At 42.1% G+C, this 15,972-nt stretch overlaps 1 protein-coding gene across 1 annotated transcript in view; it reads right to left on the reverse strand.

The window, feature by feature from the left end:
• Positions 1-15,972, reverse strand: part of LANCL3 (LanC like family member 3) — a 94,314-nt gene that overhangs the window by 14,902 nt on the left and 63,440 nt on the right. Inside the window, exon 2 of the mRNA XM_057719126.1 lies at positions 382-505. Coding sequence (XP_057575109.1) covers positions 382-505 — 124 coding nt within the window. The remainder of the gene's footprint in view (positions 1-381; positions 506-15,972) is intronic.

Below are 15,972 nucleotides of genomic sequence, written 5' to 3' on the forward strand. Positions count from 1 at the left end.
CATTTAATATTAAAAACTTGAAAATATCAGTGGCTGAATCCTAGTTCCCTGTGCAGAGGTACTATTGGCAGTGAGCATATAAGCTGCTAAACTTTCAGCAAAATGAGGCCGATGAATTCACAATTGAGAATAAAGGATTTTAGTCTTTAGTGAAAGTCATTGTTAAAAGAGCTACATTTCTGACAGGTAGACTCTGAAAACAAATATGAAATTGTGCTTTGTAGTATCCATCAATATTTGTTTTTCAATGGCCTTTTAAAGGGTGCCCAGTGAAAGCAATAGTGATGCCCTATGTCAAAAACAAAATCTTCCAGTCTTTAGCCAATGCTGCTATTAGAGACTGCCTTCCTCCTCCAGGCCTCTGCCAAAACCCTCACTCACCCAAGTATTCGGTCCCATAGTAAGAATACATCAGAGGGAATGGTTTCCTCTTTTTTATGGCATATTGCTTCCCGGAGTCCAGGATCGCCTGGCAAATTGATTTGATCTGTGCTGGGGTCAGCACCTGAGTAAGGAAATCAAGAAGCAGAAGTCAAGTCAGGATCTTCACTATTCCCCAGATATTGGATTTTCTTGCTTAAAAAGTCCAGCAGCATATCCCCTCAATCCTTTTCCTATTTGTAAATAAGCTTAGCCCACCATACCTGTTTTTTAAACCACTGATTCTCTCTTTGTTGTCAAGTTTATCTCCCCTCTTCAGAAAATGTGCTGTTCTGATGGGAAACACACACCTTTACTGCTATAGGCTTTTATAAAAAGCAAAGACCACCTTACAGCTGTTATATCATTAATCCTTGTCATAGGAACAAGAAATGGCTCAGAAAAGAACAAAGACTGGTCCTAAGTGACCATGCTTAACAAAGCTGTTACTCCTGATGTATGGCGCGGGTCTGGCTCAGACAATGGGCCTTCAGTTTGTGTCATTTTGACCGTGCTTATAAAGCCACAATTCTATGACAAGCTTCTGCGTGACAGACTCACTGGAGCCTTTCGCAGTCCCTGAAGGAAACCAAAGTCCGATAAGGACAAAGGCAAAAGAACTTTCACTATCAAAATGACTCTGAGTAGAGAATGGCTAAAAGGCAGTCTCCCATATTTTAGTCAATCTACCCACTGTAAGTTTTAGGGCTATAGAGAATGTAATGTTCTCAAGCCTACAAAGCATCATTGTGTTTATTAGGGTTCTGCTCAGGTTTGTGATGTTCTCTGCCTCCCACTCTGCCTCGGGGCAGACGGGATGTTCCCTTTGGCACACTCTGCATGTTACCATTACTCTTTGCCACAGCCCTTGTCACCTGTTGTGTTCTCCTCTCTCTCTCTCTGTCTAATGGATGATCAGATGCAAAGACTGTGGCATCTCATCAGCTTGCTATCCTTGATTCCTGACTCTGAGCCTGAGGGGGCCTTTGGTAACTGATGAGTGAGTGCCAAGTGTACTGGCATGAAAAGCAGAGCCCTTGCTCCCCTCTTTCCTTTATTCACTCCCTCCCTCCTTCTTCCACTTCCTTCCACAATTATTTCTTAAGCCCTTACTATAACCAGGAAAGCCTGTTTTAGATGCTGGAGACACGACAGTGAACAAGATGACAAGACCTTTTACTCTCATGAAGGCAACCTTCCAAAATGGTAGATCCACGTAAGAAAAGTACTAGCCAGAGTAACGAAAAAAAGAAAAACTCACCTAAAGTTCAGGCTTGGCCTGACTGAATGAATCTGGGATCAAGGAACACCCTATTGGATTTCAGTCTTTCTCCGAAGACTCACACATCAAATTTTCCTACCTGATATCTGCCATTAGACTCACCCACTCCTTTTTGAAATAACTGACGATTTCTTAAATCAACTTGCTCCTCCGATTTACCCAACATTAGAAGGGCAAAATATAATCCAGGTTTTGGCCTCTTCAAATCTAGCATTTAATTTGGAAAAATACTTACATGAAGAGGAAGTTGTTCATTAATTAATTCTGCCAATTAACATCACTGAGCTACTAGTCCAGCGAAGCCCTCTATTAGGTATTGTGGGGGAAGCTCTAGAAAGCCTGGGACACATTTTTTTCCCTACAAGGAGCTTACTATCTAGTACTGGAGATAGACATAGACAAAAGCCTACAATAGAGCAATTAAAGTTCATGAGCCCACCTCACACTGGTCAGAACGGCCATCATCAAAAAGTCTATGAATAATAAATGCTGGAGAGGGTGTGGAGGAAAGGGAAGCCTCCTATACTGTTGGTGGGAGTGTACATTGGTGCAGCCACTATGGAGAACTGTATGGAGGTTGCTTAAAAAACTAAAAATAGGGACTTTCCTGGTGGTCCAGTGGTTAAGAATCCACCTTCTAATGCAGGGGACGCGGGTTTGATCCCTGGTCGGGGAACTAAGATCCCACGTGCTGAGGGGCAGCTAAGCCTGTGTACCTCAACTGCTGAGCCCGCACACTCTAGAGCCCACATGCTTCAACTAAAAGACCCAACGCAGCCAGATAATAAATAAATATTAAAAGAACCCCTGAAAATAGAACTACCATATGATCCAGCAACCCCACTCCTTGGCACATATCCAGAGAAAACTCTAATTTGAAAAGATAGGTGTACCCCAGTGTTCACAGCAGCACTATTTACAATAGCCAAGACATGGAAGCAACCTAAATGTCCATTGACAGATGAACAGATAAAGAAGATGTGGTATATATGTACAATGGACTATTACTCAGCCATAAAGAAGAACGAAATAATGCCATTTGCAGCAACATGGATGGACCTAGAGATTATTATACTAAGTGAAGTAAGTCAGAGAAAGACAAATATCACATGATATCACTTATATGTGGAATCTAAAAAAATGATATAAACAGAAATACACTCTGACGTAGAAAACAAACATGGTTATCAAAGCCGTAAGGGGGGAAGGGATTAAATTGGGAATTTGGGATTAACAGATATACATTACTATATATAAAATAAACAAGGACCTACTGTATAGCACAGGGAACTATGTTCAATATCTTGTAATAATCTATAAGGGAAAAGAATCTGAAAAGGAATATTATATATATATACATTTATATATATATATATGAAGCAGAACCACTTTGTTGTATACCCGAAACATTGTAAACCAACTATACTTCAATTAAAAAAATTTTTTAATTAAAAAAAAAGTTCATGAGCCCAGGCAGGGGTGGAAAGAAATAGTAATGCAGAATAGGTAATGCATCAACTTCACTAAGACTTTATCTCATTTTCCATTTGTTTGCTCAGAAACAATTATGTCATGGATTTCAACTTAAATTTCCCTTTTATTAGGTACCTATCTTTGCCTATTGAGTTTACTCCTCCTTCCTGCATAAAATTCCTAAAGATCCTATCTTCCCAGGCCTTCCCACCATCATTTCAGGGCTCAGCCTCGGCTCTTTCCTTAGCTGGACAGCACATTTTTCCTAAATGATTTCCTCTTCTGCATCTATTCGAATTGCTACCAATATTTCATTTGCCACTGAAAACATCTTACTTTCTCTGTGTCTTTATCAGCACCAACTGATCTCACATTTAGTCTTACTCTACTTAATATCTTGCATCATCAGCCTCATATCAACCCCTCCATCCTGGCTTACTCTCAGAAACCTGCCAAGAGCCTCAAAGGGCATGAACTTAAGAGGAGTCTATCCTGGTCCCATCCCATAATTCACGGGGAATATATCTGGCTCTTCACCTGAACTGAGGTCCTGTCTACCACTATTGGTCTTGAATCCACACGACAGAGGCAGTTTTTGTGATAGGAAAAGGCCACTGGATTTTTAGGGTAAGTACTTATTTGAATTACTAAAACTCTCCCTATTTGACTTCTGTGCCAATAATTGAAAATTAGATTGTTCTTTCCTCAGTTGAACATTTATTCATGTCTCCTTTCTCTCCCCCAACCCCACCTGCTTGTTTTGAACCCAGAAAAAGAAAATCAACTTGGGTTCTATGTGGTGCCCTCTTTCTTTCCATCCCTAATCCACAGCTCAGAATAGAGAATGACTTTATAAAACATTTCAAAACCTCCCCAGTCATGCATCACGTCCGGGCGGTTTCCTCTTATCTCGCAGAAACACTGTGAAAAACAAAGAGAAATGGTGCTTGTTGGGCTGGATAAAGACCAGTTCTGCGTGCAGTTCTTTATCGCTAGGAACAGACAAGACCTACCCTTGGCTTTATTGATCAGCAAATAAAAAGTGAAAAAACAGTGCTCATGAAAAGAGTGTGGAGGAGAGCACTGAAGAAGAGGGTACTGTTCCCCCCCCCAACACATAGGACATTAGGAAGAAAGATGAGACACGGGGGCTGGGGCTGCTTCGTGTTGTCTCATTTTTCTTCCCTCTCAGACATCCCTCCGGGCCCCACTCCCAGCACAGAGGAACATACGAGCACACACACTTCCAAGAAGGTGGCATCCGTGCTTCTGAAACACTATGATGCCTTGAGAATGAGGAAATGGCATTTCTACTGGGGAAAAAAGTGACTGGGGACGGCAGAGAGGGGCTCCCTGCACATTAGGCCTTTATTCAAACAAACCCAGATTCCCTCTCCTGTATCTGTAGCACATAAGGCTATGCATGCGTTGATGCTTGGATGGATTTGGTTCTTTAAAAAATTTTTTTTATTAAAGTATAGTTAATTTACAATGTTGTATAAATTTCTGCTGTACAGCAACATGACTCAGTTATACACATATATACATTTTTTTATATTCTTTTCCATTATGGTTTATCCCACGATATTGAATCTAGTTCCCTGTGCTACACAGTAGGACTTTGTTGTTTATTCATCCTATATATAATAGTTTACATCTACTAATCCCAACCTCCCAGTCCTTCCCTCCCCCTTCCCCCTTGGCAGCTGCAAGTCTGTTCTCCCTGTCTGTGAGTCTGTTTCAGTTCATTTGTGGCATATTTTAGATTCCACATATAAGTGATATCATATGGTATTTGGATTTAGTTCTTTAAATAATTTCTTTTACACTGAATTGAAATATCTCAAAAATAGAAAGCAAGTCTCTGGTAGTTTGGTGTAAATAGTTTCATTAATTTAACCGATTCCCTTCACTGATCCTTGAACAGAGGTGTTTGCTGTGAAATTGTCCTACTGGGCTGGGCTCTGAGTATGAAGAGATGAGAGAGCAATAAAGCCTGTTGTAGGTTTCTTGGCCCCGCCCAAAGGTCATGTTCTGATGGAACCACCTTCCTGCCGAGGACAGATGACCTTTGTTAAGGAAATGAATGACATGGGCCAAGCCACAGAGAGCTTGCCTCACCACAGACCCCTTTCCAGGGTCAAGTGTCCCGCCCACAGGACGGGACACTCTGAAGTGGCAGTCTTTGCTAGCTTGATATCAACCACTGCCGGCATTAGTAAGCAACAGTCCCAGATGCTCTGAGTATGTGACTGCCCATCCCGATGGAATGCAGAAGGTCACTCCAATATCATGCCAAACACATATGTAACAGAGCAAGAATCTGACATTAACTTAGGTGATTCCCTCCAGCAATTTATTTCACCCACTCCTTTGCCCCACCATTCCCGTGGAAGCACAAGCTTCTGCTCTGAGAAAGAAAAAAGCCATTTGATGACCAATGAACATCAAAATGACTTTTTTTTAGGTCACCTTTAAAAAAAATGTTATTGGAGTATAGTTGATTTACAATGTTGTGTTAGTTTCAGGTGTACAGCACAGTAAGTCAGTTATATATACACATACACATATATTCATTCTTTTTTTGAGACCCATGGAGATAATAGGTCTGAGGAAAAAAGGCTTTTGCGTTGTTAGAACCTGGGTATTTTAGTACTTTAAGTTGATAATATAAACAATAGACTTGAAGGATATGTAGAGTTGGGATGGAGCTAAAGCTGTTCAAGGTGGGAAGAGGTGACGTGGAACAAAACCCAGGAAGTTGAAGGTCAATATGGGACTTCCCTGGTGGTGCAATGCAGGGGACATGGGTTCAATCCCTGGTTCGGGAAGATCCCACATGCTGCAGAACAACTAAGCTCGTGCGCCACAACTACTGAGCCTGAGCTCCAGAGCCTGTGAGCCGCAACTACGGAGCCCGCATGCTGCAACTACTGAAGCCTGTGCGCCTAGAGCCCGTGCTCCACAACAAGAGAAGCCACCACACTGAGAGGCCTGCACACCGCAATGTAGAGTAGCCCCCATTTGCCGCAACTAGAGAAAGCCCACGAGCAGCAGCAAAGACCCAATGCAACCAAAAATAAATAAATAATTAAAAAAAAAGTCAATGTGGAGTTCCTGCTCTCCTAGCTCCACCCCCTTGCACTAAGCATTAGGAGAGATCCTACAACCCCCCAAAAAGGTTTGGGGATCTGTAGGTAGTTAGGCTGTGTGACCCCCCCCACTCCCACCTAGAACTGGGGAGATGGCAGCCTCAAAGATGTAGCTCTTGCCTCAGGGTCTGGGGCAGTAACAGTGATACTGCTACATGGCAACATCCACAAGAGAGCCAGAGACAATCCTGAGTTTCCTGTGGGTACCACGGTGGAGCAGAAAAACATCCCACACCCTAAAGCAAATTTTTCTAAAAAAATTTGCTGCCCAAATTTAAAAGTTAGGGAAACTTTTTTGGTACAGAGTTAATATAAACATATGGTTAGAGTTTTACTTTTGAGGCCTCTCTGGGGCTTTGATTTGGTTGGAAGCCACTAAGTTACAGGTAAGAGCCAGGTCTTCAGGAAATCTCTGGAGTGGGTGGAGATGTACTTTAGGTGTTGAGAACACAAAAACTCAGGGGAGCTGCTTTGACGCAGAAGCAGCTTAAAGAGATAAGATAGGGCTGAGGGAAGGTTTTCAAACAGGAAACAGATCATGATGAATCAGACAATTCATATTATGTGCCAAGCCTGTGCTGGGCACTTTGAGAGAAGATATAATCTTAACAAATAGACTTAACATCTGAATCATGCAAATAATGAAATATTTTGCATTTGTTTAAATTCTCAAAGTCATGATCTATAGGGGTAAAGTGGATGGAGTGAACTTAAGGGCTTCACAGAGGGAGAGGGACATGAGCTGAGCTTTGAAGGACAATTAGAAAGTGGATAAATGAAAGTAGCAGGCGAGAGAGAGAGGGTATTTTAAGCGGTGGGATGATGGGGAAAACCCTGTGTATTAGGGCAATGCTTTTCAAACTGCAATGTGCATACAAATCGCCTGGTGCTCTTGTTAAAATGCAGATGCTCATTCAGTAGGTCAGGAATGGGGCCAGGAGCCTACAGTTCTAACAAGCTCCCAGGTGAGGCTGCTGCTGGTCCCTGGACCACACCTGAAGTAGCAAGGGATTATCGGAGCACAGAGGCTGGTCGCAGCAGAGGATTTCTCTTGGGAAGGGCAAGAACTTAGATGGAAGGAGCTGTAGGAAGTTCCCAAAGACACTGAAGGAAGCAAGAGGGAGCACCAGGCAAGAACACTGCACACCATAGTTTCAATGATTCGATTACCCAGAAAAAAGAAGCGGCAACAATGGGAAATTCTTTTCCAATATGCCGTGCACAGGAAAAGCGTGTCTAAATTGGTAAAACCCAGCGGGGAGCTCTCTTCACCCACGTGGCCAGGTTTGTTATTTTCTTAATTAGCCTCCAAATGCGTCACATGTGCTGGTGCAGAATGAGCAAGTCCCTTCCATCTGGTTTTCCTGATGCTCCCTGACCATCATTATGCTGGGTGATGAGGAATGGAAGGGGGGCTGGTCTACTTAATGATTATCTTCCAATCATTAAAGGGATTCAGCAGGGAATTTCAGTTATAAACGTTTGGTCCCAGATACCGTTTCAAAGTTGTTTCTTTTCCCTTCTCATGACAAGAAAGCCAAGCCAAGAAAACACTGGAAACTAGAAAAGAAAAACAGGTTTTACCCCATTCTTGCAGACTGACTGCCGGCTTGAAAGATTTATTACAAATACCTGGTAACCTAATCTGCACCAAGTATCACTAGATGATTTCATTCTGTTTCCTGCAAGATGAAATGTCTCAGAGCCTGAGCTTCCTTGTCTACAAAAGGGGGATCACAATGACTTGCCCCACCTACCTCCTCAGGCGATGATGAGACTATTATTACAAAAGCAGTTCCCATTTGGGATTAGCAGATGCAAACTAGTATATATAGGATGGATAAACAATAAGGCCCTACTGTATAGCACAGGGAACTATATTCAATATCCTGTGATAAACCATAATGGAAAAGAATATGAAACAGAATCTATATATATGTATAACTGAATCACTTTGCGGTACAGCAGAAATTACCATAACATTGTAAAACAACTATACTTCAGTAAAAAAAAGAAATACTTTACTTTCTCATTAACTTTTCTATTAGCTTCCTATTGCTGCTTAAACTTGGTAGCCTGAAACAACATGAATTTAGTCTCTGACCACACCCCAAATCGATGACATCAGCCTCTCTGGGTGTGGGACATAGGCATCAGTAGTTATGAAAACTCTCCAGGTGATTCCAGAGTACGGTCAAGTTTGAGAATCACTGAGAAACTTCGCTGCACCACTTTCTGGCTTAGAAAGTATAAGTAGGCAAGTTACTTATACTTTCTAAGCCTCAGTTTATTCATTTGTAAAAAAGTATCAATAATAAGACCTCCCTACCTCACTGGATTGCTATGAGGATTCCATATAAGACACTTAGCACAATTCCTGCCATGAAGCACATGCGCAATGCAGTAAGGTGTGGTTAAAATAGACATCACAAGTCCAGCAGTGACTCAACCCCACCATTCAGCACCACAGGCCTTGGAGGTCTGTGCTCAGAATCTCTTTCATAAAATAACCCTGCTGTTGCTCATCTCCTGCACCCCATTCTCCATCCAAGGACCAGCTTGTGTCAGCCTGCATGCCTAAGGCACTGTAACTTGTAAGTCATAGATTAGTAACGTATGGCTCTTCATGTCTGTGTATTTACTTCTCTTTCCTCATTACCACACTTTGGGCCTTTCACTGTCCCACTATCCCCAAACCACATTACTTTGCTCTTTCAAAAATACTTGCCAAGTTTATCTGGTCTCTAGATAAGTCTCTGTCACTAACTTTGTAACTTTAGACCAATCACATACCATCTTTGGTCCTCAGTTTCCTCACCTGAAAAAACAAGGAGTTAAGCTAAAGTGGTCTTTAATGTGTCTTTCAGCAATAGTATTTTGTCATTTTGTGATTCAATACTTTACGACAACCATTTACAAATCTGTAAGTACTTATTTGGACACTAATTCTGGGATGTGGATGGGACGGTATGTTTCAGTGGTTTCATTTCTTACAGGCTAGGCAAAAAGCCCTTTGCAATGAGATTACAGTGCATGTTTAACTTGTCCTCTATTCTAGGCATTTTATTTTATCAAGAGGCATATTCCCCGATGTGATCCAGCAATCCCACTCCTGGGCATATATCCAGACAAAACTATAATTCAAAAAGATACATGTGGGACTTCCCTGGTGGTCCAGTGGTAAAGAATCCGTCCTGCAATGCAGGGGATGCGGGTTCGATCCCCGGTCAGGGCACTAAAATCCCACATGCCATGGAGCAACTAAGCCTGCGCGCCACCACTACTGAGCCTGCGCACCTCAACTAGAGAGCCAGCATGCTGCAAACTACAGAGCCCATGTGCTCTGAAGTCCGAGTGCCACAACTACAGAGCCCATGCATCCTGGAGCCTGCATGCCACAACTAGAGAGGAGAAAACCCACATGGCACAACTAGAGAGAAGCCCACACACCACAAAAAAAGATCCAGCATACCGCAACGAAGATCCTGCATGCTGCAAGAAAGATCTGATGCAGCCAAATTAATTAATTAATTAAAATTTTCAAAAAGATACTCCCATGTTCATAGCAGCACTATTCACAATTGCTAAGACATGGAAACAACCTAAATGTCCATGTACAGATGAATGGATAAAGAGGATGTGGTACTGTGTATATATACAATGGAATATTACTCAGCCATAAAAAAGAATGAAATAATGCCATTTGCAGCAACATGGATGGACCTAGAGATTGTCATACTAAGGGAAGTAAGTCAGAAAGACAAACATATATCACTTACATGTGGAATCTAAAAAGTTGATATAAATGAACTTATTTACAAAGCAGAAATAGACTCACTGATATAGAAAACAAACTTATGGTTACCAAAGGGGAAAGCAGGGGAGAGATTAAATTGGGAATTTGGGATTAACAGATACATATTACTGTATATAAAATAGATAAATGACAAGGACCTACTATATAGCACAGGGAACAATATTCAATATCTTGTGATAAACCATAATGGAAAAGAATATAAAAAAGAATGTATAACAATCACTGCTGTACAGCAGAAATTAACACAACATTGTATATTATTTTTCAATTTAAAAAGTCATAACTTCTTACTTAAAAAAAAAGGATGGGACTTCCTAGGTGGCACAGTGGGTAAGAATCCGCCTGCCAATGCAGGGGACACGGGTTCGATCCCTGCCCCAGGAAGATACCACATGCCTCGGAGCAACTAAGCCCGTGTGCCACAACTATTGAGCCTGTGCTCTAGAGCCCGTGAGCCACAACTATTGAGCCCATGTGCTGCAACTACTGAAGCCCACGTGCCTAGAGCCCGTGCTCTGCAACAAGAGAGGCCACCGCAATGAGAAGGCCGCGCACCACAATGAAGAGTAGCCCCCGCTCGCAGCAACTAGAGAAAGCCCGTGTGCAGCAACAAAGACCCAACACAGCCAATAAAATAAATAAATAAATAAATTTATAAAAAAAAAAAAAGGATGCATATCCTCTAGGTACTTTCTTCCTAGTAGAAAGCTTAGAGAACTTGAAGTTGTTTTAGCCTCTTGGCATTGGTTACTTGACTATCTGGACTCTTTGTCTCCTGATGCCTCCAAAGTGAATGACTATGTTATTAAGGCCTGATGTGTAATTGACCATTTCACATCAGACCCTCCTGTAAGCCACGGTTGAATGAATATGTCATTGCACTATTCTAAAACCATGGTTCAACAGACATTTTTCAAGTGCTTGCTGGGTGCTTGACACTGGGCTAGAGATTACAGGAATATAGAGATGAGTAGTTGTGTACAATCAGGTACCAAGTAAATGCCTTTCTTATTTGGAAAGGTCAATTCTGATTAAATACTTATGGCTTACACTATTAATGTAAGTCAATCAACATCCATTCTCCCCTTATTCCTTGCTAACTGGATCTCAATTTTATTAGCCTGACAATTGTGTTTAGCTCCAGGTGATAGATAGTGAATATCAGCTTCAGCCAGTCATGTCAATCCCATTGTCCTTTGCCAGATATTCAGTTCTCAGCCTTGCTTGAAGCTAGAGTTGTCTATGTGACCTCATTTTGATCAGTGGGGAAATCCGCTGAGGTGGGAGCTTCTTGGAAAGCGTTTGATTTCATGATAAATGGAAATAAACTGGACAGACTTGGCTGTTACTTGCCTTTCCTCTTTTTGGTGTCTTGAATTTTTATGTGAGGGCTGGAGCTGTGGCAGCCATTTTACAACCTAAGGCAATAAGTTTGTGGATGAAACACCGACATTCAAAGAATGAAAGAGGAGAAAGATCCTGGGGGTTGTGGACATCACTGGGCATCTGTACCACAACCAGGACTGCCTATCTCCAGACTCTTGTTATGAGAGAAAAAGTATTTCCTTTTTTAAAGTCACTGTTCATTGGATTACTTACAAACTCACATCAACCAGGCAGCCATAAAGTGCCAACCTAACAGCACTGCTAGCATTCATTTCCCTGTAAAGCAATTTTTGCCCACATATTTTTCTGTTTCCATGGAAACCTCTAGCTCTGGAGCTCTTCAAAGTGAGACTAACTGCCTGAGTGGACAAATTCAAATGCAGTTTTAAGTGCTGGCTGTACTCACAAGGTTGTGATTGATTTTTCTTGTTAAGTGCTATCCTAGAGCCTGGAGACAAAGCCTGGCAAATACACTGTCACCTTGGTGCCATTGCCCTGGGTGACCTCCCTACTCCCACTTATCTTGCTCCAGGTCAGGGACAAGGGACATGCTCCAATCTGCCCCCGGGACAGTAGATCCACCAATCCTCAAAGTCGATTTGGGGAGGCAGAGAGGATCCTCGTGGGAGCCTCAGCAACAAGCACTGTGAAACAATCTTCTTTACCAGGAACCACTGTCACCTCAACTTCAGTGACTGTATTACGTACTACCTGCCCTATCACTTGAGAGAGCTAGTCACGAAAATGCTCCTAGAAGGACAATATCTGAGCCATTTGTGACATTTTAAGGCTCAATAACTCTTTCACCTAGATATTTTCGACAGAATAAGCTGAGAGGGTTTCTTTGCCATACTCTTTGCCATGGGCCTGTGGGATTGATGGGTGCCCTGAAGATCAGAAGCAGGGGAGAGAAGGCAGAGGTTCTTTAAAACAGCTTATATCTTTTTGTCTTCTTTTTTTCCCCAATACCTTAAAATACATTTTAATAAATGTGTTCCTGGGGGATGGGATGAATTGTGAGATTGGGATTGACATATACACGCTACTATGTATAAAACAGATAACTAATGAGAACCTACTGGGAACTCTAGTTAATGCTAGCTCCTTTGGCACAGGGAACTCTACTCAATGCTCTGTGGTGACCTAAACGGGAAGAAAATCCAAAAAAGAGGGGTCATATGTATACGTATGGCTGGTTCACTTTGCGGCACAGAAGAAACAGACACAGCAGTGTAAAGCAACTACACTCTACTTAAAAAACAAATGTGTTCTTTGGGGCTAAAGGAAGCTAAGGCCATGAATAGTATCTTCTCTGCATGCAAAATAAAACCTGAAGCTACTGGTGAGGTGGGGGTGGGGTGGATTGGATAATCATGGTTGGGAAATTCGGAATTTCTGACTTTGTCATGGTATCGCTCTGAGGGAGTGATGTAATAACTAACCTCTCTGCCTTCACAGACTCCATCGGTAAAATGAGGTAGCTGACCAGATAACTTCCCGAGACCTTTCTGGTTCATGGTGGTTTATAAATATGAATCTAACTTTCCTTCCTCCCTTGTATTCATTGAGGCATTGGAGGGAATCCTCTGTGTGATCCTGTCCAAAGTAGTTTTGTTATGCTGACGCTATGCTTTCAAGTACTTCGAAGGGAAAATGATTCTGGTTTTTTGTTTTCTGGTTTCTTTTCGGAAACTTTTAGCCAGGGATCTTTAGGAGAGCTAGATTATACGATTCCAAAAGAATTGCTTTCTTTATAAACAACACATCAAAAAAGGAGATTTGAGGTGACTTGGCCATGCAGGTGGGCTGAAGGGAGTTGCCACTCCCTTACCTCCCTCCCACCCCCACCCCATTAGGGACCAGGCAGCCAGGATGAACAAAAGCATCTCTGGCTGCTTTCAATTTTTGTTTTAGGTCCAGGGGAAGGAGGAGGAGGAAGAGAGAATCTCAGGAGGAGCTGGCACTGTGGCTGAAGAGGAGAGGAGTGAAGTAAATCGACACCTTTACTCTGTTAAGGACACGAAGCTCCCCAAAGCCGCTTCCTTAGATTTCAGCATCCACAAGTTTCATGTGGTTGCTGCACAATGAACACAGCTAGGGAGGCTTCTTCCTGGTCCTTACAAAGGCTGGGGTGAACCACCGCGATATATAACCAGTGCTAAGCAAAGCAGGATTTATAACCTTGTAAGCTAGTAGCTAAGCTCTTTGTCTTATATAAAGTTTATCCTGTAAATATTTATCGAGCCCTACTATGGCTCACTCGGAGAACATCTGTCAACAAAAGAGGGAAAAATCCCTGCCATCATGGAGATGACATTCCAGTCTGAATAAATTCATATTGTACTCCATATTTTATTACCCCCAATATGTCTTATGCAGCCACTCTCCATAATTTGTTATTATTTTAATGGGGCTGTCTTCATAAAGAAATCAATGTTAAGTAAATTGTGTGCCTCATCTCAGGTTGCCTGGGGAAAATTTAACAGGAGATGAAATCCATTCACAGGCTCCGATGTTCAACTGAGGGTAATCACCAAAAGTGTAAGGATGGACATAGGCGAGAAATGGCCAGCTGGTCAGTTGCTATTACAGATAATTACATGGAGAGGTTTAAAAACAGAGGGCCCACTCTATACCAAGATTGTATAGGACGTAGGACTGAACACATCTTTTTTTTTAAAAGCTCCATTCAGGATGCTGGGATACAGACATTGCTTTACAGGGCTTTGCATTGCAAATCCAGCATGACTTTAGTATTGCAAATAGCACAGGTGGTTGGAACAAGGAACTCAGCTTAATCTTATGTGGTTCACGTAGGCTGTGCTGTTGTTATTCCCAGTCACAGACTAGACTCTTAATTATAAGTTTAATGCCAGGTACCATCTTAGAAATATGCTTCATTAGCTGTAACACAAAATACTACTGACCATTTACTAATTTTTCAAAAGCATGTATCTCCATGATACAGAGAGAGGAACCCCATGTTTAATATGTAAAGGGAGGAGATACACTAAATACATAATTAGTTATGAAGAGGCACTTACAAAATAAGGTCTCCCAATCACATGATGAAGGAACAACTCCAGACAAAACTGATCCAGGTGATAAATGCATGTGAGATAAATAGGTTTACTGTGAAAGATGTATAATTTGGACTTCTATTACAGTACATCAGTGTCCAAGGGAAAGAAGTACCTAGGTGCACTAGTTTAAGAATGTCCACAGCAGCTTAATTCCTATTCAGAAGTTTTATTCATAAGACCTGGAAACATCCTAAACGTCCGTTGACAGGAGAATGGATAAATTTGGAATATTCCCACAATGGAATACTACTCAAAATAAAGAGAACAAATTACTCATACACACAACAGGGATAGATCTCATGAACATGCCGAACTAAAGGAGCCAGGCACAAAAGAGTACTTGCTATATGATTCCATTTATATGAAGTCCAAGAATAGGCAAAATCAAACTATGGTGATAGCGGTCAGAAGAGCTGTTACCTCCGGTATCATGTGTGTGTCTGTGGGGGGGCGGGGCGAGGGGGCAAGTGGTACTAACTGGGATAAAGGGACTTTCTGGGATGATGGAAATGTTCTTTTCCTTAATCTGGGTAACGAATACATGAGTCACAGTGAAATCACTGCACTATGAACTTAAGATTCATACGTTTTGGACTTCCTAGGTGGCGCAGTAGTAAAGAATCCACCTGCCAATGCAGGGGACACAGGTTCGAGCCCTGCCCAGGGAAGATCCCACATGCCGCGGAGCAACTAAGCCCGTGTGCCACAACTATTAAGCCTGTGCTCTAGAGCCCGTGAGCCACAACTATTGAGCCCATGTGCCACAACTACTGAAGCCCACGTGCCTGGGGCCCGTGCTCCACAACAAGAGAAGCCACTACAATGAGGAGCCTGCACACCACAATGAAGAGTAGGCCCTTTTGGAACAACAATGACCCAAAGCAGCCAATAAATAAATAAAATAAAAAAAAAAATTCATGTTTTGCTATATGTAAACCATTCTTCAATTTTAAAAAGCAAAATAAATCAAGGTATTGAACAGCTTATCTATGAAATGACAGAACAAATGGTTTAGCTGCTGGTTAACACATTTTGTCTGAATGTCAAGGTCCTTTGGTCAGAAGATACCAACTTTGCTAGCTATCCTAAGAAGGGCCTTCCTAAATCTTGTGTGAAATTAAAAAAAAAAAAAAGGTGGGCTCCCTTCTGGGCAAAGGAACTACATAAAGCGGCACATTCTCTCTGGGCTGATGCAGCCCCAGGCCAAGGCTTAGTGACCAAAACACTGAGGCTGGATTTCACTTCCTTTGCCCTTTTGGCCAGGAGCCCTTGTGCAGGGCAAAACCCTGCCAACCACACAGGGCTGCCCAGGTCTCTGGAAGGAAGCTCAGGATCTGAGGGCAGCGAGGCCTGAGAAGG

Source organism: Hippopotamus amphibius, chromosome X (genome assembly GCF_030028045.1).
Source record: "Hippopotamus amphibius kiboko isolate mHipAmp2 chromosome X, mHipAmp2.hap2, whole genome shotgun sequence".
NCBI classification, from domain to species: Eukaryota; Metazoa; Chordata; class Mammalia; order Artiodactyla; family Hippopotamidae; genus Hippopotamus; species Hippopotamus amphibius.